This window comes from Artemia franciscana, chromosome 8, assembly GCF_032884065.1.
Source record: "Artemia franciscana chromosome 8, ASM3288406v1, whole genome shotgun sequence".
Classification (NCBI taxonomy): domain Eukaryota; kingdom Metazoa; phylum Arthropoda; class Branchiopoda; order Anostraca; family Artemiidae; genus Artemia; species Artemia franciscana.
The window spans coordinates 52261361-52288167 of record NC_088870.1 but is presented as its reverse complement, the minus strand read 5'-3'; the positions used below and the strand labels follow the sequence as shown (position 1 = coordinate 52288167).

The following is a 26807-nucleotide window of genomic DNA, read 5'->3' as shown; positions in this document are numbered from 1 at the left end:
GAATTATGCAATTGGCCCATTATACTTAAAACTAAATGTTGCTCTAAAATAGATCAAAAGGCAATGTGTTAAATGGTTGCCAATAAGACGCCCCAACAATATATCGAGAACGAATGGGGGTATTAAGTTGAAACTTTCGGGGATACTTGTATTACTACTTCTGTTCTTACAATTTAAATAAATAAAAACAGCGTAAGCGTATCCAGGTTGTCGAAAAGCATAGACAGAATCTTTTGGGAAAGACATTAAGTTTTATATAGGTCAACTTCAGAAGCTATAAAATTAAATTAAAAATACTGTTTGTGTCAAGATTAAAAGTTGTTGAAAAAGTTTCTCCAACATACAAACAGCAACCCATACTAATGATTCTTATGAAGAAAACTGAAGACATACAATTTTTTTTTTCATGAAAAAGACTGCCAATAAAAAACGAACAGAATTAACTTAATAAACGTTTTCCACAAAATAAATTTTTCAAAGAAAAGTAAAGAGCTCCATTAAGCCAAGAATGGGCAAAAATAAAGTCAAATAACCTTCCAAGCGTATAACCCATGCGCCTTCTCAAGACCAGAACATAATTTGCGCTTTACTGAAAACATAATACGCTTCAAATGTTTTCACCCTTCTTACTTTTATAACCAAAAATCATCAAAACCTTAACGAAGAAATGTTAGTATATGTCAATTTAACTGACAAATCCACGGTCATTTGTTTGTTTGTTCTTTTCAGTAAGACACAAACTGTGTTCTGGTCTTGAGAAGCCATAGAGGTTATCAGCCCTATCCATGTTAATTTTTGTTTGTTTTGAGTTTTACTCGGTTATTTATTATAATTTCCATTCGTTTTGAGTTTCATTTATTTGTTGATAGTGATCTGTGGCAGTTTTACGCTTGGAAGATTATTTGACTTTATTTTTGCTCATTCTTCGCTTAATGGAGCTCTTTACTTTTCTTTGAAAAACTTGTTTCGTCGAACAAGTTTTTTAAATTAATATTTAATTGAATTATACTTGTATTGTAGTTTATCTCACTCATGCTAAGCTAATTATCTCCGACTGCACACAGAGAAACCAGTTTTACAACAGATCAAGAACAATGGTGTGGCTGCTATAATACGTAACGTACCGACACGAATGAAGCTTTGACTAGACTTGAGTTGAAGAGGAGCGTTTTGCTTGTCAAAACAAGGACTGAAAGCAAGAATTACCATAATACAATAGATTACATTGATCCTATGGTATGCTATCTATTTCTTTAGTTTTATGCACTTTATCCTGATGATTTTTGTCCAAGATGTAACGTCCTTTACATCTTATATGCTTTTATCAATAATAGGTAATTCTTAACGCCAATTAAAGTAAGACAAATGGCATACTGAACTGAAACTGAGCTGAAATTGTAGAACCGAAATTATAAAACTGAATGGTAATGATACCTGATAATACTAAACTGAGATGGTAAAACTTACCAAGCCTTGTTTGTTTCTGACTAGAAAAAGTTGAGGATAATGTTTTAGTCTTTCAACTAAAGCATATAGTTGTGCGTAATTGAACTGTTCTTCACTTGATACCAAAATCATCAGCTGCCTGCAAAGATATATTCTATCATCAACATAAACATGAAGAACATCAAAGAAACATTTTACCATCAACTGCCGGGAGAAATATTTTGTATCATCAACTAACAAATATCCCGAACATAAAAAACCTTTATCATCAACCGCATGCAAAAACATGGTTTATTGACTAATATATATCGTCTGCATTAAAAATATATTCTATCATCAACTAATCATCATCAACTGCATCGAAATATATTTTGCAGTTATTAACTGCAATATATTTTATCATCAACTAGGGCAAGCACAGAGCATACGTATTTTCGAAGACCACGCTGCCTTTTAATGACGCACAAATAACAGTTCAGATAGGGATAAATCCTTTTATCAGACCCTGAAAAACTATGTCAAAAAATTCTGCATATTTTGACCACAAATACAATGACCATCATCAGCAGATATACACAAAGCAATGCCAAGCCTGAGCACAGCATAATAGCAAGTCTTCACTGTAATATAGAAGCTTGGAAACTTTTAGGAAGGTTCGAAAGGTTTGCTAGGTATCAGACAAGCTTTGTTTCTAATGGTCTGGGATAAGATAGGATCTATTCTTATATAATTAAGCCAAAATAAATATTCGGCACTAGTCCCTAAAAGAGAAACCGTGGTCTATAAACGAGGGGGAAGGCGCGTCAGAATTGGATACAAACTCAGAGAAGGATTAAAAGCATTATTCTGATCACTAAGCAAAAACCAAACAGATGCCAATAAATCCTAGACAAAAAAAAAACAATTCGAAAGAAGTTAAAAGTTTTAAGTTTTAAAAACTGATTATTTTTAATGGGCCAAACGAGTAATAATCATTAACTGTTTGAATTTTTCCGCCAAGATAAGTTGTCAAACAATTTATGAAGATCTCAGAAACTTGCCCAACTGTAGGAATGGGATCTCAATTTAATAATACAAATTTTACCCTTAATTTTATTTCAATTATTAATTTTAATTAGTTATTTTAATAGATTTAGTAACAGTCTATTTACTAATACTTGATGCTTCGTGACATGAAAGGGAAAGCATCCTATCTTGGCAAAAAACAATATTTTGTTTTTTTGTATTATATTTTCTCTAAGCCCCCCCCCCCTCCAAACAGAAAATCCAGATACACCCTAGGATACAAATGTATTAACTGGACTACAGAGGGTTCGGAAAGTAGCGTTCAAAAGCTTAAAGCATATTTTTCTCGGAAGCAGTTTTCAAGCAGTGAGACAATTTCGCTCTCACGTCGGGATTTCTTTCTCACCAACCTCACAATGCAGGGTAGGCAGTACAATTTACTATCAGCAGAAAGCCGGCCGGTGGAAAAGAAGCCTTTCGAATAGAAACAGAACAGCGACAGTATTTGGTAGGACCCTGCATTTCTAGTAATCGTTCGAGCAGGGCAAAATTACACAATAGGATTCAAGACGACGTAACGACCTTATATGCTTATTAGGTCAATCACTCGAAAGAAAGTTGAGCCGGGTGGCAAGTTTGCCTAATTTGTTCAAGTTTTACTTGATTCTATACCAAAGACAAAATTATAATGAAAGAAAAAGTAGCAACGAGTCTTTTTTTAAGCCAATGGACAGTGAATCGATCATAGACAAATTAAGACATCGTAAGTTAGTAGAAAAATTTATTGAATAAAAATCGTTGGTGGCAACCCAGGATTCTTGCAAGTTCTATTACTTAATAGCACCTCTGCAAGTTCCTATTTGAAGGGAATTGGACGTTGAAATCAATCCTGCTTGGTTTGGTAGAAGACGTAAGGGGGAGAGTACCAAACAACGTATGGGGAAATCTCAGCAGCCCATTTTGTCCCTCCTAGAGATAAAAGTGTAACCACAGAGCAGGGGGCTTACACTTCCAGTGTTCTTGTCAAATGGCTACGTCTGTTTTAGCTTTTTTGCTTTACTAGATTCCATTGTTAAAAACTGGCCTCGTTTTTACTTTAAGAAAAAGAAAATACTTAGAATCATCGACCATGATCAACATTCAGAGTGATCTATTCTCTGTCGTGAATCTAATGTCCCTCTTCGTCTTCAATTTTTTCATCTTCAAAATGAGGACAATTTTCTGGGTGAACAATATTTCTCCCTCTTGTCAACCCTATTTTCACCCCTCCCGATTAAACAGTTGTCTGAAATCAGTAGATCCCGAACTATCTACAGCCTACTCACAATCTGAGCAGTTTTCTGAGTCTTTAGGGATGTTTTGCAAAATTTCCCTGGGTCAAATCATTCGTTTGCTGAATTAAATCCTGACAAAGACAGTTCTAAATCTAGTTGGAATGATGCCAATATGTCCTATCTTATATCTATATCTTACAACAAGATAAACTATAATTTTACAAAGAGTAAGTTTTTTCCTCTGAATGTTGTAGGCTATTTGGATTAAAATGCTTTTCAAGAATTTGTCTTCGACAAATATACAGGAGAGAGGCCACAAGGCTAACTTGCCTCCAATATACTGTTCGGCCGAATTACTTCCAGATTGATGAAACCTTTATTTGATATTTCATGCATTACGCATGGTATGAATCCCTCCCTCTACCTCTACCCTCTCAAAAATATTCCTTTGATTTTAGTAAAGCTAGGTTGGTTACTTTTTTTTATGAATTTAACCCTTGAGTTCTACTTAAAGGCTATTCCTGACTTTACAGTAAGTCAAAATTGTCATGCAATTTTTTGTGAATGCAGTATTTCTAAATAAAAGAGTTCGAGGAAGTAAAAGTTCGTAAGGCCGCCATCCATGTATATACATATCTTTTTTTTAAGTGAGGAGGGTAGGGGGGAATTAAGAAAAAGGAAATTTAACTCGAGATAAAAACAAGCAAGTGCTCAAAAACTCCAAAAATTTACAACCCACGGGGGGGGGGCAACAACCCACTCTGTATGTCTCCGCACCCGTTCTATTCAAAGCAATGAAGCAGTCTAAAGCGATCATTGTACAAAGCAAGATTATTGACATCAATCCAGCAATTTGTGTGCAGTCAGCATGAACTTACCTGTGGTTTGATATGGCTTTGTGGCAAAATTCAAGCTTATTGAGCGCAAATGATTAAATTGTTGTAACTGTTAATGTGCTTAAGGTTTATACTCCCTCTGAAACATGCAATTTTGCGACAAGTCTACAGCTGTATTTTCAACCAATAGGACAAGATTCTTCAACCATTGAATTTATTCAGTTCAGTTATGTCCATTTGCGACAAGCTTCCAGCTATATTTTCTACTAAGGACATGACTCTTCCATCATTCAATGTATTCAGTTCAGTTCTGTTCCCATTTGCAACAAGCTTGCAGCTGTATTTTGTACTAGGAGGAAAAGACTCTTCCATCATTGGATTTAATCAGTTCATTTAAGTCCATTTGTGACAAGCCTGCAGCTGTTTTCTGTACTAAGAGGACAAGATTCTTCCATCATTGAATTTATTCAGTTCAGTTATGTCCATTTGCGACAAGCTTCCAGCTATATTTTCTACTAAGGACATGACTCTTCCATCATTCAATGTATTCAGTTCAGTTCTGTTCCCATTTGCAACAAGCTTGCAGCTGTATTTTGTACTAAGAGGACACGATTCTTCCAACATTGGATTTATTCAGTTCAGTTATGTCCATTTGCGACAAGCTTCCAGCTATATTTTCTACTAAGGACATGACTCTTTCATCATTCAATGTATTCAGTTCAGTTCTGTTCCCATTTGCAACAAGCTTGCAGCTGTATTTTGTACTAAGAGGACAAGACTCTTCCGTCATTGGATTTAATCAGTTCATTTAAGTCCATTTGTGACAAGCCTGCAGCTGTATTCTGTACTAAGAGGACAAGATTCTTCCAATATTGGATTTATTCAGTTCAGTTCTGTCCATTTGCAATGAGCTTACAGCTGTAATTTGTACTAAGAGGAGAAGATTCTTCCATCATTCGATGTATTCAGTTCAGTTCTGTTCATTTGCGACAAACTTGCAGTAGTATTTTGTATTAAGAGGATAAGATTCTTCTACCATTGAAAATATTCAGTTCTGTCCAATTTGTGACAAGAGGACAAGATCCTATCACTGAATTTATTCCGTTTAATTCTGTCCATCCACCGAGCCATAATTATAATGTTATTCAAACTTTTTCTTAGTTAAAAATCTAATTTGATTGAAAAATAGGAATAGTTTCCTGTTTTTGAAACTTCTAAAGCATTTTTAGGACTTTAAAAAAGGTTATTATTCTAATGAAACGACCCTTGTGTTTCAGTAGTCATTCTTAAATAACTGGAACAAAAAGTCAAACTTTAGCGGAAAGAGCAGGGTATTGAGGAAGGGGCCACCCCTTCATATGCGTAGTAACTTCTGTTGTTCCTTACTTTCAGTTGAAAAGCTTGTTTTTTTATTCAACTTGAGAAAAATATTACAGATATTTAAATAAATATACATCTGTAAATTTGTCGTTCGTTTAATAAGATAAGATACACTGAGCATTATATTGTTGGACTAACATATACGCAGGGTTTTTGTTAGATGGCACCTATTGGAGGGAGGAGTGCATTCGTTAACAAAGCATATAAAAGATACGCTAACTGAAAGAAATTAGTATGGTTTCAAAGACAAGGGAGGTCAGGAGCCCTGATTATCCTAAGGGCCCGAACGCAAATATCTGAAAATGGCCTTGCGAACACATGCGGTAAAGGCTGCCGACTAGATTTCCAAGCGCCTTGCATCTAGAAATTCTCGGCATCCTGAACAGTAATTTACATTTAGCTTGGAATATACGATAGGCTAACTAAAAAAGCTAATAATTTGAGGGGACCCTAAAAAAGCTTTAGACAAGTGTCTTGTTCTTTCCGTTTTTTAACGTTATTAACTCTTTAAGGTTTGCAGATACGGATGCCACCGAAACTTCGAACCATCGATTTCTTAGAAAAGACTCGGGCCTCGGAAGACTATTAAATCAGAAAGAGAAAACCATACTATTTCTAAACGAGACAAGAATCGACACTAGCGTTCTTTAAAGATAAGTACGTGAAAACTTATTTTGGAGGGGGCAACTAATTCAAAAAAGCGAAAAAAAGGCGAGATAAATATAAATAACTAGGAAACTAAGTAATGATAATGTAAAAATATTGATATTTCGAGGAGCCAACCAATTTCTTCCATTTCTCGTGTAATTGCCTTTGTCTTCCTATTACTTCTTCCGAAGTTTTTAACTCGTATGTCTTTCCTAAGAAGTTCGTTTTTGTCTTTATCACTTACAGTAGAATAACAAAAAAACGGTACTTGTTAAATATCCCGAAAACTGAAGAAATGAAATTAGTTTAACCATAATGACTAGTTAGGTTAATAATAATGAAATATACCAAAATATGATGAAAATATAATACTATAGTAACAAAATCATGGAAACTAAAGAACAGAATTATGGAAAGCAGGTGGCTCAAAACGGGTTATATTAAATACTTCATCTAACCTAACTTAACCTAACCACTTCTATATGTTAAATATTTAATTTAAATATACCTATATCGTAGTTATTGTCGATGAGACGAAACTAATTATAATCGAATGCGAAAGACAACCGGTTTTGCTCAGATAACACAGATCAAACTTCTTAAGTATTTCCGGGATACTTAAGTACCAAAAAAACTAACAAGTAATTAGACAACCTTTTGTTTTAGTCATCCAGTGGGGGGGGGGGGGGTCAGACTCATAAAAATTATAAAAACAGGTGAATTGTAGAAAACCAGTCACGTTATCGAAAAATTATAAAGAACCCAGAAAAGCCGACACGGGGGCGATCCCTCCTGCTTAAGTGTCTAGCCCCGCTAACAGGAGTCGTAGGAGCATCTCGTCACCTCTGCATCAAAGTGATTTGACAGAAGGAGATAGAAATGCTTAACTAAAACTATTACCTTATTAATGAAGGGGTTAAAGACGACAGTCTTCGGGGGGTAGCGTCTGAAATAGCGACAACAGGTGGTGTTAAATTAGTTATCTATATTCTGAAGGGCAAAAATCCCTCACACCAAATTTGGAAGTTTCCCTTTCCTCCGGCCTTGAATGCAAGGTATGAATAAGGTAAGTACCGTTTCCCCTTCAATAGATTGTCAGAGCAATAACTTGCTAGAAGAGTAGTAGTCTGCTACTCTGAAATAGCGATAAATTAGCTTCAAATTAGTATTTTCATTTTATATGAGGATAAAAATCCTTCAAATCAATCTTAAAGACCCTGTCCTTAAAGTGCAAGGATGAATAAGGTAAATACAATTTCCCCCTTCATTAGTTTTTCTTTTATTCAACAAATAATAAGCCCATTCAGCGTTTTGCAAAACTGTTAAGTAATCTTCATGTCAAGCGTTTATATTTAATAGCTTACTGTGACGCAATACTCAAGGACCAAAGAACGCTGAAAAGCCATTTAGAATTCCCCGTCGGGACGGACATTTCAATCTGAAAAAAAAAATGTAGGAATAAAGCCAAAATGGTTCGGCGCCAAACGAACCGAATGCATAAACATTAGAAATTTATCGCCACGAGAAAAACAAGTGGGATGGGCACAAGAAATGCTTCTAATTCGTTATCTAATTACAAAATGGTCATAAATAGATATTTCGAATGTTGTCAAAGCATATTCAACGGGATAAAATAATTGTCTTTGTTTGTTTTTTTTCTAGTTGCATTACGCAGTTGTTTTCCCACTTTTTTCGTTATTGTTTTATGGAGCAAACAAACTTGGTATTTGACAAGCTCAATATCCGAAATAAATACTATACATTCCGCGACAGCCAAGTAAGTAGGGAAGAGCTTTTGGCCACAAGCACAATAACCCGAATCTTTAAGAAATTGTGATTGTTACAATATTTTCCGCATAATTCGCCAATTTTTGGCGTTTTCCATAAGCTGGCCCACCCCCTGGAACAGACAGGAATATGTCTGATCATGAGAATAAAATAATTAAGTTAATCACTAAGGCTCAGCAACGATTCTCTTAAAAGGCATTTTCCGATCAAAGAATATTTTATGGGTTTTTCTTGATTTTATCACTTATAGCCACAAAATGACCATCGTATCTTGAAAGAGTCATCCGACAAGAGCTTACAGTTGCTGGAAATTATCATGAAACGGATTGGATGAAGGAGGAGCAAGCGTAGTCGAGCTAGCATCAAGCGGGCTGGTGCTGTGGTGAGTCATTAGTAGTAGTAGGCTTTCACCCACCCACCCCTGAAATATTTTTCTGGCTCGTGGAGATATAACAACCTAGTTATAACCAATACGGTGTTTGGTCACAAAATGGCCCATAAGTTGACATGGTATTCACGTGATGGTAAGACAGCAAACCTTACTAATTATGTTATTGTAAACAGAAGACTAGCAGGATCAATACAAGATACTAGGGTATATAGGAGTGCTGTTATTGATGTTAAAAGTAAAGATCACCATCTAGTAGTGTCTAAGATTAACTTAAACCTGAAATTTCGGAAGGGTAACTACCTCCCGAAAAGTTATGATGTTGGTAGACTCCAGGATGAAAATGTGAGAAAAAACTTCCAGGAACAGTTGAATACTAAACTTGAGAGTTTAAAATTTGACAATGTGGAAGATGGATGGAATAATTTCAGAAAAACAATTTGTGAAGTTGCTGATGGTGTCTTAGGGAAGAGTATTAAGACTGCAACTAGGAATATTAGTGAAAAAGCTTTAGGTTTAATAGAGTAGAAGGGGCTTGTATAAGAATTATCTGAGTGATAGGTCGTATGAAAACAAAAAGAATGTAAAGAAAGTGGAGAAAGCATTAAAATATGAACTAAGGAGATGATGTGAAGTGGAGGCCATGGATAAAATTGCTGAGAATTTGGAAGATGCGACTAGACGGCATAATAGTAAAATATTATACTGGCATGTTAATAAATTGAAAGGGAGTAGCCAATCCGGACTAGTCCCAGTTAAAGATAGAAAAGGGGCCACAATTAGTGATATGGAAAAAGTTAAAGAAAGATGGGTGGAACATTTTGAGAATGTGCTAAACCGAGATACAGTTGCAGGAAAAGATATAGATGAAAATGAAAAAGTTTGTGATACCTTGGATGTGCAGGAAGATTTGTTTAGTGAGGAAGAATTAGCGACAGTACTAAAAGGATTAAAAAATAATAAGGCTCCAGGTGCTGATAATATGATTAATGAGTTTCTTAAATATGGTGGCTCTGTAGTTAGGAATAAGCTACTGAAGATTATGAACATGATTTATGAAAAAGGGGAAGTACCCAATGATTTTAGGAAAACCTTAATTAAACCACTGTATAAGAAAGGTGACAAGAGTGAGTGTCGTAATTATCGAGGCATTAGTCTGGTCTCTGTAGGTAGCAAATTACTGAGTAATATGATACTTCTTAGACTGAGAGATGCTGTAGACAAAGTTTTAAGGGAAGAACAATGCGGTTTTAGAAAAAGTAGAGGATGTGTCGACCAAATTTTCACTCTTGGGTTAATAATTGAGAAGTCCCTTCGTTGTCAAACACCTTTGGTCCTCAGTTTTATCAATTATGAGCAAGCTTTCGATTCTGTTGATAGAAGAGCGTTAACAAAGGTCTTATCGTTATATGGTGTACCAGAAAAATACATTAAAGTGATTTGTGCTATGTACGAGAATAATACTGCTGCGGTTAAGGTAGGAAATGAGGTTAGCAGCTGGTTTTGTATTAAATCAGGAGTTAAGCATGGTTGTGTTCTATCCCCCTTTATATGGATCATTTTGATGAAATTCGTCATAAGGAGCACAGGAAAGGCAATTGGAGATCACGGAATCAAATGGGGAGGGAAAACGCTCCTGGACTTAGATTATGCTGATGATTTAAGCATATTAGATGAAAGTGTGAGGAAAATGAATGAATTTTTTAGAGATTTCGCGAGGCCAGGGTGCTAAAATATAATAAGTGAAAATAAGTAATAAGTGATAATAAGTAACAATAAGTGAAAATGAACAGGTGACATTAGGTAACGAAAATATTGATCAGGTTGGGAGCATAAGTTACCTTGGCAGTATTATTAGTAGAGCATTGGGAGTAGTGAAGATGTTAAAAGTAGAATAGCTAAGGCTCAGGGTGCTTTTTCACAGTTAAAAAAAGTTTGGAAGAATAGAAAGATTAGTCTCAAGGCAGGAGATTGGAAGCCCTTAGCCCTTAATTAGCCATATGAACAAGGCCGTATCTTGGAGGGTTTGGAGGTTCGAAACCCCTGCCCATCCCTGAAATGTTTGTCCGGCTCGTAAAAACGTAAAAAAAATGCATATGAACACATTTTTGCTACCTTTTTAAAGTTTTTTAATCCCCTGCGCATGAGTTTCGTTAAATAAAAAAAAGAGCATTTAGTTCGCGCCACCTGGTGTATACCCAAAACGCTGCGTGTGCCACACAGTTAAACCACCCTTGGCACAGTCCCTAAAAAGCTTGGCATCCCCCAAAAACGTCTGACACAGTTCCACTCTGCTTGGTACGCGCCACCTGGTATACATGATTTCTAAGAGAGCGAACCCTAGGATGAGGCTTTAAGATGACTTAAAATATTTATGAAAATCTTGAGAGGTGGCTTAAGCGGAAACATCAAATAAACCCTAAGAGAGCGAACCCTTGGATGAGGCTTTAAGATGACTTAAAATATTTATGAAAATCTTGAGAGGTGGCTTAAGCGGAAACATCAAATAAACCCTAAGAGAGTGAACCCTTGGATGAGGCTTTAAGATGACTTAAAATATTTATGAAAATCTTGAGAGGTGGCTTAAGCGGAAACATCAAATAAACCCTAGTAGGGCAAAGACATCAAGTTTCTAGCAGTTTAAAATAAACTTAAACTATAATAACAGGGCAAATCCATCTTTCAGCGACAAAGGTAACCCTCAGCAGACAGGAAAAATAATTTTCTCCAACTTCAATCAAACTACGCTAATATGACGCAATTTAATCACATTAATGAAAGACAAGAAAAAAATAGAAAAGGTTGAAAGTGTCTTACGTATCTCCATCGTCGTCGATTTGAAGAAGATCCTTTTCTGGAAGTTTGGCTACATGTTTTACAAATTCCTCCTTCTTTGTTGGATCAAGCATGGCCAATATTTCCTCCCTGGCAGAACGGTACTCAAAGGGATAAATACTCTTTTGTTTCTCTTCAGGTATACAAGCCTCAGTTGTTTGCTTATCCGAGGGATTCATAGGTTTCTTGGGTGGAAAAGAATCGGTATTATCACGACGGTGCGACTTCACAGCAGGCTGGTGTTTCAATTCAGGCGAAACACCATGCCTCCCAGTCATATTATCATCCACACAAATAAAATTGTTAAAGTTCACGTGAAGAGGTTGAGAAACACCAACGGACAGATCATTAGGGTGAGCAGAGATCATTGTCTTTTTTTGCGACTTTAGCTCAACGTCATGAGTATTCACAGTGAGCTGTCCCATATGTGTGCTCAGAGGACTGCTCAAAAATCGACCACTAGGAGAATACAGCTCATTCATTGCCATTACAGGTGAGTTTGAATTCGAGCAATCACTACGTTCCAAATTTGACATTAGATTCCGCTCATCGTCTGATCTATCATACAGAATATTGGGCACAACCTGTACTGACATTTCGCTAGACTCACTGTCACTATAAAAACTTCCTCTGTCATCACTCCTAATGTTGTTTGGAAAAATATGCCTTGGTGTAGGAGGACTCTGAGAAGCTGAACTGCATACTGAGCTGCTTGACGCAGTGAAGTCCGATCCTGGATTTGAACGGACATACAGGCAGCGTTCCATGGCGTCTAAATCGTCTCTTACAACAGAAAAATCCAAATCTGTGTTAAAATTAAGCTCTGGTAGAACAGATGTGTTGTTTAGGAATTCAAGAAGGTCAGACGAAAAGTCCTAAAAAAAATAATTTCGTATTATGATAGACATAAGATACGATTTATTTCCACAAAATATGAGAATCACAAGGCAAGATGGGTCGATTTCGAATTTTAAGAGTCAAACCTAAAAACAAACACAGCACAAAAAAACGAGATAAGGCTTGAAAAGCAATGAAAACTAGTAGAGTTTAAAAAGAAATAGACGCTCAGTGAATAGTAAATACACAAAGAAGGGGCAAAATAAAAGAAATTGTATAAATCATAAGCACGAGGAAAACCATTGTTCTTTGGTGACATGACGGACGACAATTCTTAAGGATTTCAGGGTAAAAAAAAAGAGTGAACTTAGTAAAATTAAATTTACACGATGAGTGGTAAAAATAGGAGGGAAAGAAAGAAGGGGAGGGGGGTCACTTACTGAACATATCAGATATGCAGCGGAAAGAATCTTCAAATATTTTCCTGCAGAGATTTTTATTAGGGTAATTATTGTGTTTTTTGTTGATGCAAAACGAGAGGCAAGGCGTCAGAGGGGATATATTGGCTAGAGAAAAGTGAAATTTTTCTGGTGATTATATAGGGCAGTATTTGCGAGACGTAAGAAAGTTTTCGTTCTCTTTTCCTCAAGGGTGCCTAGATTAGTTCTGCGAAGAAAGGAGATTTAAGGAGCTTTACCCCCATTTAGAGTAATTCTTATACTTATTTTTGGACTGCCTCTAGTCTGTCCCACAATTTTTCAGAGGTGCCAGGATGCCAAACAGACTTCGTAGTTCAATTTGACACCATTTTAAGGAGTTATGGGCTATTTTGTTTCTTAATTTAGGACGTGATCGTCCCTTACTAGGTTACCGCTACCACAGCAACCCTGCGGTATTGGCATCATCAAGTAATTGATATCATCATCATCATCAAGTAATTGCGGTGTAATGCGGTATTGAGCATACTCAAGGATTGGGTGTACAAATGAGAGTGAAATTCTAAAACAAATATGATTGGGGGCATTTAAGCTTATTAAGGAGATTAATCCCAATCTTTATCACATGAGATGGTAACACCTAGCAATGTTACAGTACTAGCCAATATTCCAGGGGGATTGGGCGACTGAAAGAGGGGGGTGGCAATCTTGAGGTAAACAATTGTTAACAGTGTTAACTTTAAACGACTGACCGCCATATAATTAAAAGCAGATATACCTGATATCTGCTTCAGGACATCCCTTGGGCTACTTCTTAAATTTTTTTTTATAACGCGTCTTTAAGACAGATATTTCATTAACGAATTTCCATCTATCCGAAAAAATAAAGCTAAAATTGTTTACCATTACAACGAATGGTATTGGACCAACAGGGATCCTTGGGGCACACCATTACAAATTGGGAGAGAATCCGTAAATCCATTTACGTATTTAACTATTTGTTGCATAGAAAAGGATAGATTGGTTTATTCTTATTAAATGGCGATCAACTTGAAATCAGTTTAATTTGAGCTGAGAAGGGATATATATGATACAGGAGTATCTGAGGACTCTCTCCTCAGATATTCCGAGCGCGGAAAAAACAGATTCTTCAGTATGTCTGCGAAAAAAAAATGTTGTGGTGGATAAGGAAGGAAACACTTTGGATGGAGAAGTAAAAAAACGTTTGGTACTTATATTATATAGCCCCTACCTAATATTCTTCTAAAGTCTTTCTCTGACACTCAATCCTAGTGAAATATTCCTAGTATGATAAAAATACAGTATTTAGAAACAAATCTGGGCAATATATTTGCACATTAGGGGGGGGGTAAAGTATAGCGGGTCTGTATGCCTAATGTGTTAGGTACAATTACTCTGCACATTATGAAGTAAGATTTTTTTTCTAACTTCACACTGTCCAAATACTTCAACCCCCTTCCCTCTAATGTGCAAATACATAGCCCAAATTACATATTTTCCATCAATTTTGCACCTCTCTTTGTCTTGTCTCACGCTTAACTTAAAGAATCTAAAGAAAAAATCGGTTATACAATGCTTCAATGAATGAACAACTAGAACGGTAGGGGAAATATCATACAAGTACCGAAAGTTTTTCTACCGAAAGTACCGAAAGTTTGTGCTTTGGTTAGTTATAGAAGCTTTTGTAAGCCCACTGCTAAAAGATTTAAAAAACAACGAAGAACACACTGCTTTTCTATCATAAAAAAAAAACTATATTTATGCACAAATCATGTACACACAGCTAATTAAAAATGATATAGCAAATTATTTTACAAAACCAATAGCCAATACCAATTAACCTATTACAAAAATACTCTAAGGTTAGTAGCCAATAAAGCAAGAATTGAATAAACCAAATTAAACCGAATACACCAAAAAACCAATAGCAAATACCAATTAACCTATTACAAAAAAACCTCTAGGGTTAGTAGCCAAATAGCAAGAATCGAATAAACCAAATTAAACCAATTAAACCAAATAAACAAAAAAAACAGCCAATACCAATTAACCTAATACAAAAAAAACTCTAAGGTTAGTAACCAAAGAGCAAGAATTGAATAAACCAAATTAAACCGAATAAACCAAAAAACCAATAGCAAATACAAATTAATCTATTACAAAAAAAAACCTCTAGGGTTAGTAGCCAAATAGCAAGAATCGAATAAACCAAATTAAACCAATTAAACCAAATAAACAAAAAAAAACAGCCAATACCAATTAACCTAATACAAAAAAACTCTAAGGTTAGTAACCAAAGAGCAAGAATTGAATAAACCAAATTAAACCGAATAAACCAAAAAACTAATAGCAAATACAAATTAATCTATTACAAAAAAAAATCTCTAGGGTTAGTAGCCAAATAGCAAGAATCGAATAAACCAAATTAAACCAATTAAACCAAATAAACAAAAAAAAAACAGCCAATACCAATTAACCTAATACAAAAAAACTCTAAGGTTAGTAACCAAAGAGCAAGAATTGAATAAACCAAATTAAACCGAATAAACCAAAAAACCAATAGCAAATACCAATTAACCTATTACAAAAAAAAACACTAGGGTTAGTAGCCAAATAGCAAGAATCAAATAAACCAAATTAAACCAATTAAACCAAATAAACCAAAAAAACAGCCAATATCAATTAACCTATTAAAACAATCTATGGTTAGTAGCCAAAAAAGCAAGACTTGAATAAACCAAATAGAAGATAATTTTTTAACCAGATTGGCCTGCCATAACATAAAGAAAGAAAACGATCAAAATTGGGGTTTAAAAACCAAACGAAAATACTGAAGAAAACACAGAAAGCGAATATTTCGAGAGAACAAGTGCCTCTCTCTTACAGCGCGAACAAAATAATATAATCAAGGAGAAATCACAAACCAAAAAATAAATGCGGAAGGTATAACAAAACCAATGAAAAAAAAAAAAACAACCAAAAAATAAAGATAAATAAAGTCCAATAAAAGACCAAAAATCGTAAGAATTAAAATCAAATACCTAACAACAATAAAGTGAGATATTCGTCAATATCCGTCATTTACATAAAATCCAAACAAATATGAATTGCCATCGACGGATACTAATGAACAACTGAGAAATAAAAGAAAAAATTCGTTCACTCAAACAAGTGAAGCACCAATTAAATAAACAGGATAACTAGATCACCTGATTTCTGATTTTAATCATTGCATTTCTCTCTTACAAGTGCCTCTTTCTTACAGCGCGAACAAAATAATCTGATACTTCGACCCATTCTTTCCTCATTTAATTCTCCAACAGCAAAAATAGGGAAATTCTTATCAGTTGTATTTTGCTCGCTAATTCAGGCTCAAAAATCCTATATTAAAAATTCCGCTGATTTCGTTTCCATGTTTAAGCAACTTTCGGTTAAACCAAATACAAGAATGGGTAGTTTTGATGCGGATTCGATATATACCAATTGCGATCCTCAAAAGGCCGAAAGGATTTTGGAACATAAACTCAGTTCTAACCCATCTATATCAGAAAAGTCAACACTTTCGAATCAGACATTCTTTCACTTACAGCCCTTTGTAGCAGAAATTCTTTTTACTTCCATTATAGAGACCTTTTTTATAGACGGAAATATGGGCTTTCAATGGCCGCCCCCTATCATCAACTGAGGCAAAGTTTTTGTAAACCGGAATTTTGAGTTTGTTTTAAAGATAATATTTTCTATTTGTGGGAGCATGGTGACAAATCTCTAGAGTTTTTTCTTCACTTGCTTAACTCATTGGATACAAAATTTACTTATGAATTGGAGGTAAAAAGGGATCTTCCTTTCTTAGATATCTTGGTTCGACGAAATGATACATGCTTTGAGTTTGGAGTCTATAGAAAACCTAAACACAGTGTCCATTACTTAAATTATTCCTTTAACTATTCTCCTGCTGCGAAAAGAGGAGTGGTCACTTCTCTAGTTGACAGAGCATTGCAAGTTTCCTGGATTCTCCACGTTTCCTGGACTCAGAGCTTGACCACCTTAAAATTATTTTATTTGGAAACGGTTATCAAATTAGTTTAATAAATTCTATGATTGCAAAACGTATCAAAAGTTTATCAGCTAGTGACACAGTAAACGCAAATCCAAGGGAAAATTCAGTTTATCTTGATCTGCCGTGCGTTAAAGGGGTTTCAGACCACATTTCCAAAAATCTAAGGAAAAATAATATTTTCACTTACTATAGACCCAGAAAAACTATCAGTTCCCAAATCCACTAAGGTAAAGACCCTATCCCGATAGGTGAAAACTCCGGTGTCTACAGAATTCCTTGCTCTTGTGGTCTTTGGAACATAGGAAGAACTCATCAACGACATATGGATAGATTAATTCAGCAGTCCATCTCAATTAATAACACCCTTAGTAAGAGCTAAGAGCTCATATGGCACTTGTGACGAGGTTGGAAGAGCTAGGAGCTCATATGGCATGAGCTCTAGCAAAATTCTAAGATCAATAGATGGATTTAAACGCAAAATCATAGACTTAATGTCGCTCTGAGACACGAAGCCCTTCTAAATATCAAAATTCATTAAGATCCGATCGCCCAATCGTAAGTTAAAAACACCTCATTTCTTCTAATTTTTTCTCTCCCTTCAGCACCCCAGATGGTCGAATCGGGAAAAACGACTTTATCAAGTCCATTTATGCTAGGCCCTGACACACCTACAAATTTTCAGTGTCCTAACACGTCCAGAAGCACCAAACTCACCAAAGCACTGGACCCCCCAACTCCCCCAAAGAGAGCGAATCCAGTCTGGTTACGTCAATCACGTATCTACGACATTTGCTTATTCGACCCACCAAGTTTCATCCCGATCTCTACACTCCACTCTAAGCGTTTTCCCAGATTTCCGGTTTCCCCTTCCAACTCCCCCCAATATTACAAAATCTGGTCAGGATTTAAAATAAGAGCTCTGAGACATGAATTCTTTCTAAATATCAAATTTCATTCAGATCCCGGTCACAGGTCCTTAAGTTAAAAATACCTCAATTTTTCTAATTTTTCCGAATTAACACAACCCCCCCCTAACTCCCCCAAAGAGAGCATATCCGTACCAATTATGTCAATCACATATCTAGAACTTGTGCTTATTCTTCCCATCAAGTTTCATCCCGATCTCTCCATTCTAAGCGTTTACCAAGATTTCCGGTTTCCCCCTCCAACTCCCCCCAATGTCGCCAGATCTGATCGGGATTTAGAATAAGAGCTCTGAGACATGGGTTCCTTCTAAATATCAAATTTCATTAAGATACGGTCACCCGTTCTTAAGTTAAAAATACCTAATTTTTTCTAATTTTTCCGAATTGACCCCCCCCAACTCCCCTGAAGAGAGTGGATCCATCCCAAGTATTTCAATCACGTATCTTGAATTTGTGCTTACTCTTCCCATCAAGTTTCATCCCGATCTCTCCACTCTAAGCGTTTTCCAAGATTTCCGGTTTCCAAGATTTCTGTTCCCCCCTCCGACCCCCTATGTCCCCGGATCCGATTAAAATTGAAAATGGAGCATTTGAGACATAAGATCTTTCTATATATCTAGTTTCATTAAGATCCGATTACCCAATCGCAAGATAAAGATACCTCAATTTTCACGTTTTCCAGGATTTCCTGTTTCCCCTTCCAACTCCCCCCAATGTTACCGGTTCTGGTCGGTATTTAAAATAACAGCTCTGAAGCACAAGATCCTTCTAAATATCAAATTTCGTTTAGATCTGATAGCCCGTTCGCAAGTTACAAATACCTCATTTTTTCTAATTTTCCGAATCGCCCCCCCCCCCAACTCTCCCAAAGAGAGCAATCCGATCCGGTTATGTCAGTCACGTATCTTGGACTTGTGCTTGTTCTTCCCACCAAGTTTCATCCTGATTTCCCCACTCTAAGCCTTTTCCAAGATTTCCGGTTCCCCCCCCCCGAACTCCCCCCGAGACAATGGATCCGGTAGGAATTTAAAATAAGAATTCTGGGTTACGAGGTCCTTCTAAATATGAAATTTCATTAAGATCCGATTACTCCTTCGGAAGTTAAAAATGCCTCATTTTTTCAAATTTTTCCGATTTAACCGTCCCCCACTCCCCCCAAGATGGTAGCAACGGGGAAATGACAGTTTCTAATTTAATCTGGTTTGGTCCCTGATACGCCTGCCAAATTCATCGTCATAGCTTATATGGAAGTGCTTAAACTAGCAAAACCGGGACCGACAGACAGACCGACAGACCGACAGAATAAGCGATTGCTATATGTCACTTGGTAAATACCAAGTACCATAAAAAGCGGAAAAAAAACAGGAAATTGACTCTACACATATTTAATAATCCAGTTTTATTTAACCAAGCTAGCCTAATGTCGCATGACAAAGGCATTGTCCAGCACTACAGAGAAGATGTTGAAATTTATAAATACCAACATTTAGGTCTAGCTTTGAACAGAGATTCAAGTGATTTAAGAATAAATGAGTCGTATTTCGGTTTTCTCAAAAGAGAAGCCGATACTTTAGTGATCCCTGAAATAAGCTCTGAGCCACTTCCCCAATCACATAAACAAATTGAATAAAAAAAAAGTTTTTTTTACCTGAAACAAAGGAGCGACATTAAAACTTGAAACGAACAGAAATTACTCCGTATATGAAAGGGGATGTTCCCTCCTCAACACCCCGCTCTTTACGATAATTTTTTTACTCTTTCTCTCAACTCTATTTTTTTAAACAGTAAAAAACTTTAGCGTAAAGAGCGGGGCGTTGAGGAGGGTCGCTCCTTACTTTCAGTTAAAAAACTCTTTTTTACTTTCCGAATGTTTTAGAATTAACGCACGTTTGATTTTGGCTCTCCACACATGAATAATTAAAACAAAATTTGCGTATTATTTTTTTATCTAAATGGCTTTCTCATGGGTTTGATCGGACGATTTTGAGAAAAAAGGAATGGGGAGGAGGCCTAGTTGCCGTCCAATTTTTTGGTTACTTAAAAAGGCAACTAGAACTTTTAATATTTCACGAAAATTTTTATTAGTAAAATTTAAACATAACTTACGAATAAACTTAAGTAACGAACTTCAATATTCGTATGTTTTTATTACGTATATGAGGGGGTCTGCCCCCTCGCCAATACCTCGCTCTTTACACTAAAGCTTAAATTTTGTCCCAATCCTTAAGAATGACCTCTGAGTCACAAAGGCCGTAGAATAAATAGTTGAAATTACTAAAAATACTTTAGCGTAAAGAGCAAGGTATTAGAACGAGGTGAACCTTATATGCATAATAATTTCGATTCGTTTTAATTTTTAATTCTGCTCCTTACTTTCAGTTGAATAAACTTTTTCATATTTATTTTTTCCTTTTTTTTAAATAATGCTAGAAAATCCTGCGCCCCTTCATGGAAATTCTCTTCTCCCATGATAAATTCCTCCATGGAAAGATCCCCCCGTAACCCCGCCCCTCATGCCCTCCTCCTCCCAACCAAAAAAGATCCCCCTGAAAACGTCTTTACATTTCTCAATAACCATTACTGTGTGTACACACTGGTCAAAGTTTGTAACTTGCAGTCCCTCCCACAGGGCCTGTGGGGGAGTAAGTCGTCCCCAAAGACATAGTTAATAGTTTTTTCGACTATGTTGAATAAAATGGCTGTCAGAATTTCGATCCGGTGACTTTGGGAAAAAATGAGCGTGGGAGGGGGCCTAGGTGCCCTTCAATTTTTTTGGCCACTTAAAAAGGGCACTAGAACTTTTATTGTGTTGCGAGAGCAACACTTCAGTTTTGTCCCGGTTTTTTTTCCTATGCCACCTATCGCAGCTTATTCCTGGAAACTGGTAAGGGTCTAACCTGTGCGGCTTTTACGGAAAGTGTGGACCTCAGGCCGGATTGATGAATATGACATTACATTTTGGAAAGCTCCGCAAAACTCTTGCCTGTGGCCAAAAAGGATGGTTTTTGCTTGTCCACGCGCCAGAGCCTATGGTATGCGAAGTGAAGTGGAGTTATATAGCCTATGTCAGGAGTATATGAAGTTGTGCAGCCAAGCTTTCGTTCATGCATCAAACCATGTTTCTGCTTTCAAGTGGAAAGCTTCGTTCTAGCAGGCAAGCAGGCAGGCACCACTTTCGAATTGAAGATGGACTAAAATCTATAAGTGTTAAATTTATGCGGCAGTTACCCGGCCCCACAGCCAATATATCTTCTTTGAGTGATAAACAGAAAAATTTACAGAAGCAAAAATGTGGCATTTTCCCACGGTCCGAAAGTGCTGCAATCTATTGTTTTTACCCATTTCTGTTCGTGATTTCAGCTGGGTTTATCATTCGTTTTTTTTGACTTGGGATTGCAGTAAAGAAATGGCATTAGATGTGCCTAATAAACTTTAAAAGTTCTCTAATTGCTAAAGGAATTGGAGCTTATCCTTAGCTCCTTTCTGTGGTGACGTTAGAAAGTTGGCCTACGGAAAAAAAAAATCAACTTTTGAACTAAGACAGATAGAATTTTATTTTTTCGACGGCAATCGATAGCTCTTGATGAGCTGATCAAAGTATATGACATCCATTTTTTGGTACAAAAGTTCCTTCATGAGGTATACCAGTTTGAAAGTTTCAAGGGGTTGAACACTTCAGTAGTAAGGTACACACTGAAACGAAATCTAGGCCGATACAAATTGTGAGAAAACACTTCGTCAGAGATCTCTGCTCCGCCGTCTTCAGTGGAAGAAAAAGATTGAATAAATAAAAAAGAAAGAAAAAAGGGATTAGATATACGAGACCAAAACCAGAGAACAAAACAACCTTAATAAACGTGTAACAAAATCCAATAGCTAATTAAACTACCTTCACACAGTGACTGCGTGAGCGTGACTGAAAAGACAACTAAAAAGAATCTCATTTAAACATTCGACAATAAATGAATTAACGAGTAAGACTTCAGTGCTGCAAATAATATATCCCATTAGGAATTCATCGCATCTTTGAATTTTCACTTTTTTAAGATGAAAAAATTCAAAGAGTGGGTTCAATTTTTACAAACTTTTTACAAATATAAAAAAAAACTGCATCCCTATTAAATGCAAACTATCAATGAATTGAGTTTTTACTTCCTCAGCTTTCCTAGACGACTGCGGTACTGTGGTAGACCTTCTGCGTCAAAAAATCACGGTTGTTGAAAGCGTGGAGCAAAAAGAATGGAAAACTTGCAAAAAGTGAATCTTTCGCGGTTTAACAAAGATGAAAGGATTAAGGAAAGATGAAGGAAAGACAGAAGAAGGGGATAAAAACCTACTAGTGCCACCAACTCTGTAGCGTCTGGCAAATCCATTAGAGCACCGAGGACATGTGAAATCTCGATTGTTGAAATTGAATGGACTCAAAGAAAGCCCCCGGTGCCCTAATCAGAAGCAAGCTATCAATGAATACCTTTTTACCTCACCAAACTAGAAAACTGTGGTACAATTTTTTTGAGAGAAATTAAAACTGTGTCAAAAAATCATAAAGCCATCACGATCGAATGCAATTTGAGTAAATGCGTTTGGAAAATGAGTAGGCTTGAGAGAAGCGTAGCTTGCCCTCCACTCTTTAGTTGCTGGCCAGAACTTTTGATTTTGAATTAAATTAGCTCCCTTAGAAGTTGCAATGGTATTTCTAGCCATTATAGATCGGTCTACATTTTTTACCTTTAATTGAAACTCCTAAACGTTCGCTAAGAATTTCATCTTAATAACTATAGCTTCATTAGTTTCATTAACTGTAGTGGTGGTATTGACAGTATATATATAGTGCCTTCTGGCTAGTTCAAAATCCCCTACAACTTATCCTTAGAGGTCTAAACTAATAATATAAGTTGACAATGTAAGGAGGTGTTACCGGACCTAGTGACACCTCCTCACCATGATGAGTACCTGACCTTTCAATAAAGCTGTACAATATAGTACTCTTGAAATTTTGATTCGATGTCTTTTGGGGAATGAGGAGGAGGCTGGTTGTCCTCCTTTCACTTTTGACTCTCAAAAAGGGCATGGATCTTCCCATTTTCAATCGCATAAGCCCCATCCGATCCGAAGTTAATACGACCATCCATTCCATAAGAACCTTATATGCCCGGGGCATAACTTACAACCCTTGCACATAGGCTCTGGAGGGTTATGTCCACCTTGAAGTTACTGTTATATACCTTTGGACTATTGTGAATAAAATGGTTATCTCACAATTTTGATTGGATGCGTTTGGGGGAAAACAGGTTGTCAGGGAGGGAGCGGGCTAGTTACCCTACATCAGTTTGACTCTAAAAAGGGAACTAGAACTATACATTCCCAGTCAAATGAGCTTCCTCTAAAGTTCAAACAACCACACCTTCCAGAAAAAAGTTGACCGCCCACGGTTTGTAAGGGGTTGTGTCGACCCCAAAGGCTTTGCTATGTGATCTTTGGACCGCTTTTGAACAAATGGCTACCTCAAAATTTCAGTAATATAGCACATAAAAGATATAAACTTTTTAATATAATAGCTTAATAGCTATAATATATAATTATCACTTATTAATCTTATTTTAGAACAAACTTATCTCGTCTTGCGTTTTTTAAACATAAATGTGTTTTGCGTTCACTTTCCCTTTGAAGACTCAAAAGCCATTCTAATCCTTCCATCCCACGACATCAAACGACAAAATACGTTTGAATGTTTTAACTTTTTTAACTTTGTATGCTAAACTGACAATTCACAGCCATTTTTTGCTTTTTCAGTAAAGTGCAAATAATATTCTGGTCTTGAGAAGGTATGAAGGTTGTCAAAGACATGATTTCCAGGCCTTTCAACTACGCAGAACAAAATGGCTATCTCAAACTTCTCATTACAACTTCTCATTACCGATCCAATGAGCCCCTTCCAAAAGTTTATACTATCACCCTTCCTATATAAACCTTATACATCCCCAGGGCACAAGTTACAACCCTTGGCCTGAGGGCTGCGGGGGGTTGTCATGCCCAAAGACATAATCTCTGAAACTTTCAATTACTCTGAACAAAATGGACATCTCAAAATTTTGATTGAATGTGTTTGGGGAAATCAAAGGCGTGGAAGGGGGGTTAATTACCCTCCAATCACTTCCGACTATTAAAAAGGACACTGGCCCTGTCAATTTCTAATCAAATGAGCTCTTTTTTGAAGACTTTACGACAACAAATAGCCATCTTAATTTCTATCACATGCATTTCGGGGAAATAACGAGTTTTGTGTGGGGGTGTCGACCCTCCGATCACACTGAATCTTAAAAAGAGCCCTAGAACTTCTGATTACCAATCCAATGAGCCCCCTGCAAAGTTTATACGATTACCCTTTCTATATATACCTTGTATGCCCCCAGGCCATAACTTACAAACTTTGACCTGGGGGCTGTGGGGGGAAGGGGGTCGTCATTCTCAAATAGATGATTCCGGACTTTCAATTACGTTGAACAAATGGTTATCTCCAAATTTTGATTGAATGTGTTAGGGGAAATGGTGGGAATGGGAGGACGGGTTAGTTGTCCTTCAATCATTTTCGACAATTAAAAAGAGCACTAGCCCTTTCAATTTCCAATCGAATGAGCTTTTTATGAAGCTTCTACAACAACAATCTCGAAATTTCTATCAGATCCCTTTCGGGTATATACGAGGTGTGAGAGGGGAGGCATCAACCCTCCCGTCACCCTGAATCTCAAAAATGGCAGTATAACTTGTGAATAGCAATCCAATAAGCCCCCTCTGGGGTTTATACGATCATCCTTATATACCTCCAGGGCGTAATTTACAACCCCCACCCTGAGGGCTGTAGGGGGGTTGTCATCTTCAAATACATAGTTTCCGGACCTTTCAACTACGCTCAACAAAATAGCTATATCAAAATTTTTATTGGATTTGTTTGGGAAATTATGGGTGTGGGAGGGGGGTTAGTTGCCCTCCAATCACATTTGACTATTTAAAAGGGCACAAAAAAATAAACACATAAAAAATTATGTGTTTGGAAAGTTAGTTGCCCTCCAATCACATTTGGCTATTTAAAAGGGCACTAGCCTTTCAATTTCCGTTCAAATGAGCCCTTTTCGAAGTTTCTACGACAACTCCTTCGATACGAGGTGCCCTGGTCTAAAACTATAAAAACGAAAAATAAAATATAAAAAATTATACATTGTACCCACATCGATCTTTACTTAGGGAGCGCTATTTTGCTGCCTATGATATGCCCTTCACCTTACGTATATGCAAAAGCAAAATTGACATAAAATGAGCACATTTGTTTATAACAGCCATAGCAAATATTGATTCCCATATATGCTGGAAGTGTTTGTTGTATCAGAGGATATAAAAATATTTAGTAAACGCAAAGAGGTGCCCCAATTTTAACGCCGGATTTGCTGTCACCACAACTGAATTAGGTTCATTAAAGCATCCGTTCAGATTACAGTATCACCTAAGCAAAAAAATCAATTTATTTGTATTTTGTCTTTTCTTAATAGCCTGAACGCCATATGTTAACCACGTGGAAGAAATATAGAAGACTAAACGCATCATAAATTTCATACAAAAGCGGTGGGAAAATCATTGAAACCATGAACCACAAAAACTTGGAGAGCGGCCAAATCCTTATAAAGAAAAGATTCCATGTATCTTATTATAGCGATCCCACTCTATTCGTCTGTCATCAGTTAATACAAAAAGTTGTGTTCCTCTTCTGTATTTTTTTTTCTTTTCTTTTCACACCGTTCATGAATCGCAAGTAAAGAGAGACTACTGTCGCTAATAGGCAAAACTTTAAAAAATGCCAATTTGAAAACAATGTATGTGGTAAGAAAATATTAATGTTATTCTGATTTCAAACATTTTATCAAATTTGTACTAACGTGTCAAGATTGAATTATTAGAAGAAAATTAACATTCAGAAAGTGTGTGTAGGGGGGGGGGGGGGAAGAAATGAAAAATCGAACTACATTCTAGATAAAAAAAAAATATGCTATCAAATTTAGCAAGTTTTGGAATCCTGAAAAAGATTTGCCACCTTCAAAAATCGTGCGCAACCGGTGACACGTGCCATATACGATGGCACTGTAAAACGCATCGGCCAAAATTGTCAAGTATGGCAGAATAAATGACATTCCGAGATGCATAACAGGTTGTGGTAACTGAGGAACTTATCGGATAATCCAAGAGGACGTATTTTATCTAAGTATAGATGTCAGTAAGAGCGTATTCAGGAGAGTGGGTCTGAGCCCCCTACCAGAGTGGCGGTTCTGCAATCTCTTGTGCGCGGGGCAAAATCTTGATCATTGCTCCTTCCCTGCTTTTCAAAAACTTGCAGGGCAAATTTTAACATTTCATTTATTAATAATTTTTGCCATCTCTGCCTTACCATAAAAGAAAATACTGCGCAAGACCATGAAAACTTGAAAAGGCAAATTGGGCTCGAAACGTCCGGGATGTCCAGACCCCTTCCTCCTAAAATTGAATTTCGTAATGTGTGAAAAAATTTAAATTCTACTTCAAAGACATATTCGGTTCAAAAACTTGTCTGAAGTAAAAGAGACCCAAAATTTATTTGTCTGGTCACATCAAGGACACATGCGGAAATAGTTCGAACCATAAAGAAGAATGATAGCAGAGTTTCCAGTGGAAGAATCAAGAATATGAAAAAAGCATGAAAATTTCAAGATACAATTTTTCCTTTTTTTATCTTTTACTTTAAGACCCCTGTTGCTAGCATAGACTTTTAGGGAACCCAAATATTACGAGAGATTGGACATCGACGTTTAAAACTAAAAAAGAAAAGAAAATGTCTCGGTCCAGAATAGGAGTGTACACTTAAAGTAAAATCGATATTTGCTACATTTTAGTATATTTCGTAAAT

General features: G+C 36.5%; 1 protein-coding gene across 2 annotated transcripts in view; it reads right to left on the bottom strand.

Annotated features, from left to right (window-relative positions):
- LOC136030556 (uncharacterized) overlaps positions 1–26807 on the bottom strand; it is a 168326-nt gene that overhangs the window by 95699 nt on the left and 45820 nt on the right. For both annotated transcript variants that reach the window (XM_065709610.1, XM_065709611.1), the window contains 2 exons: positions 11583–12475; positions 1468–1585 (listed from right to left, as the gene is read on the bottom strand). In XM_065709610.1, coding sequence (XP_065565682.1) covers positions 1468–1585; positions 11583–12475 — 1011 coding nt within the window. The remainder of the gene's footprint in view (positions 1–1467; positions 1586–11582; positions 12476–26807) is intronic.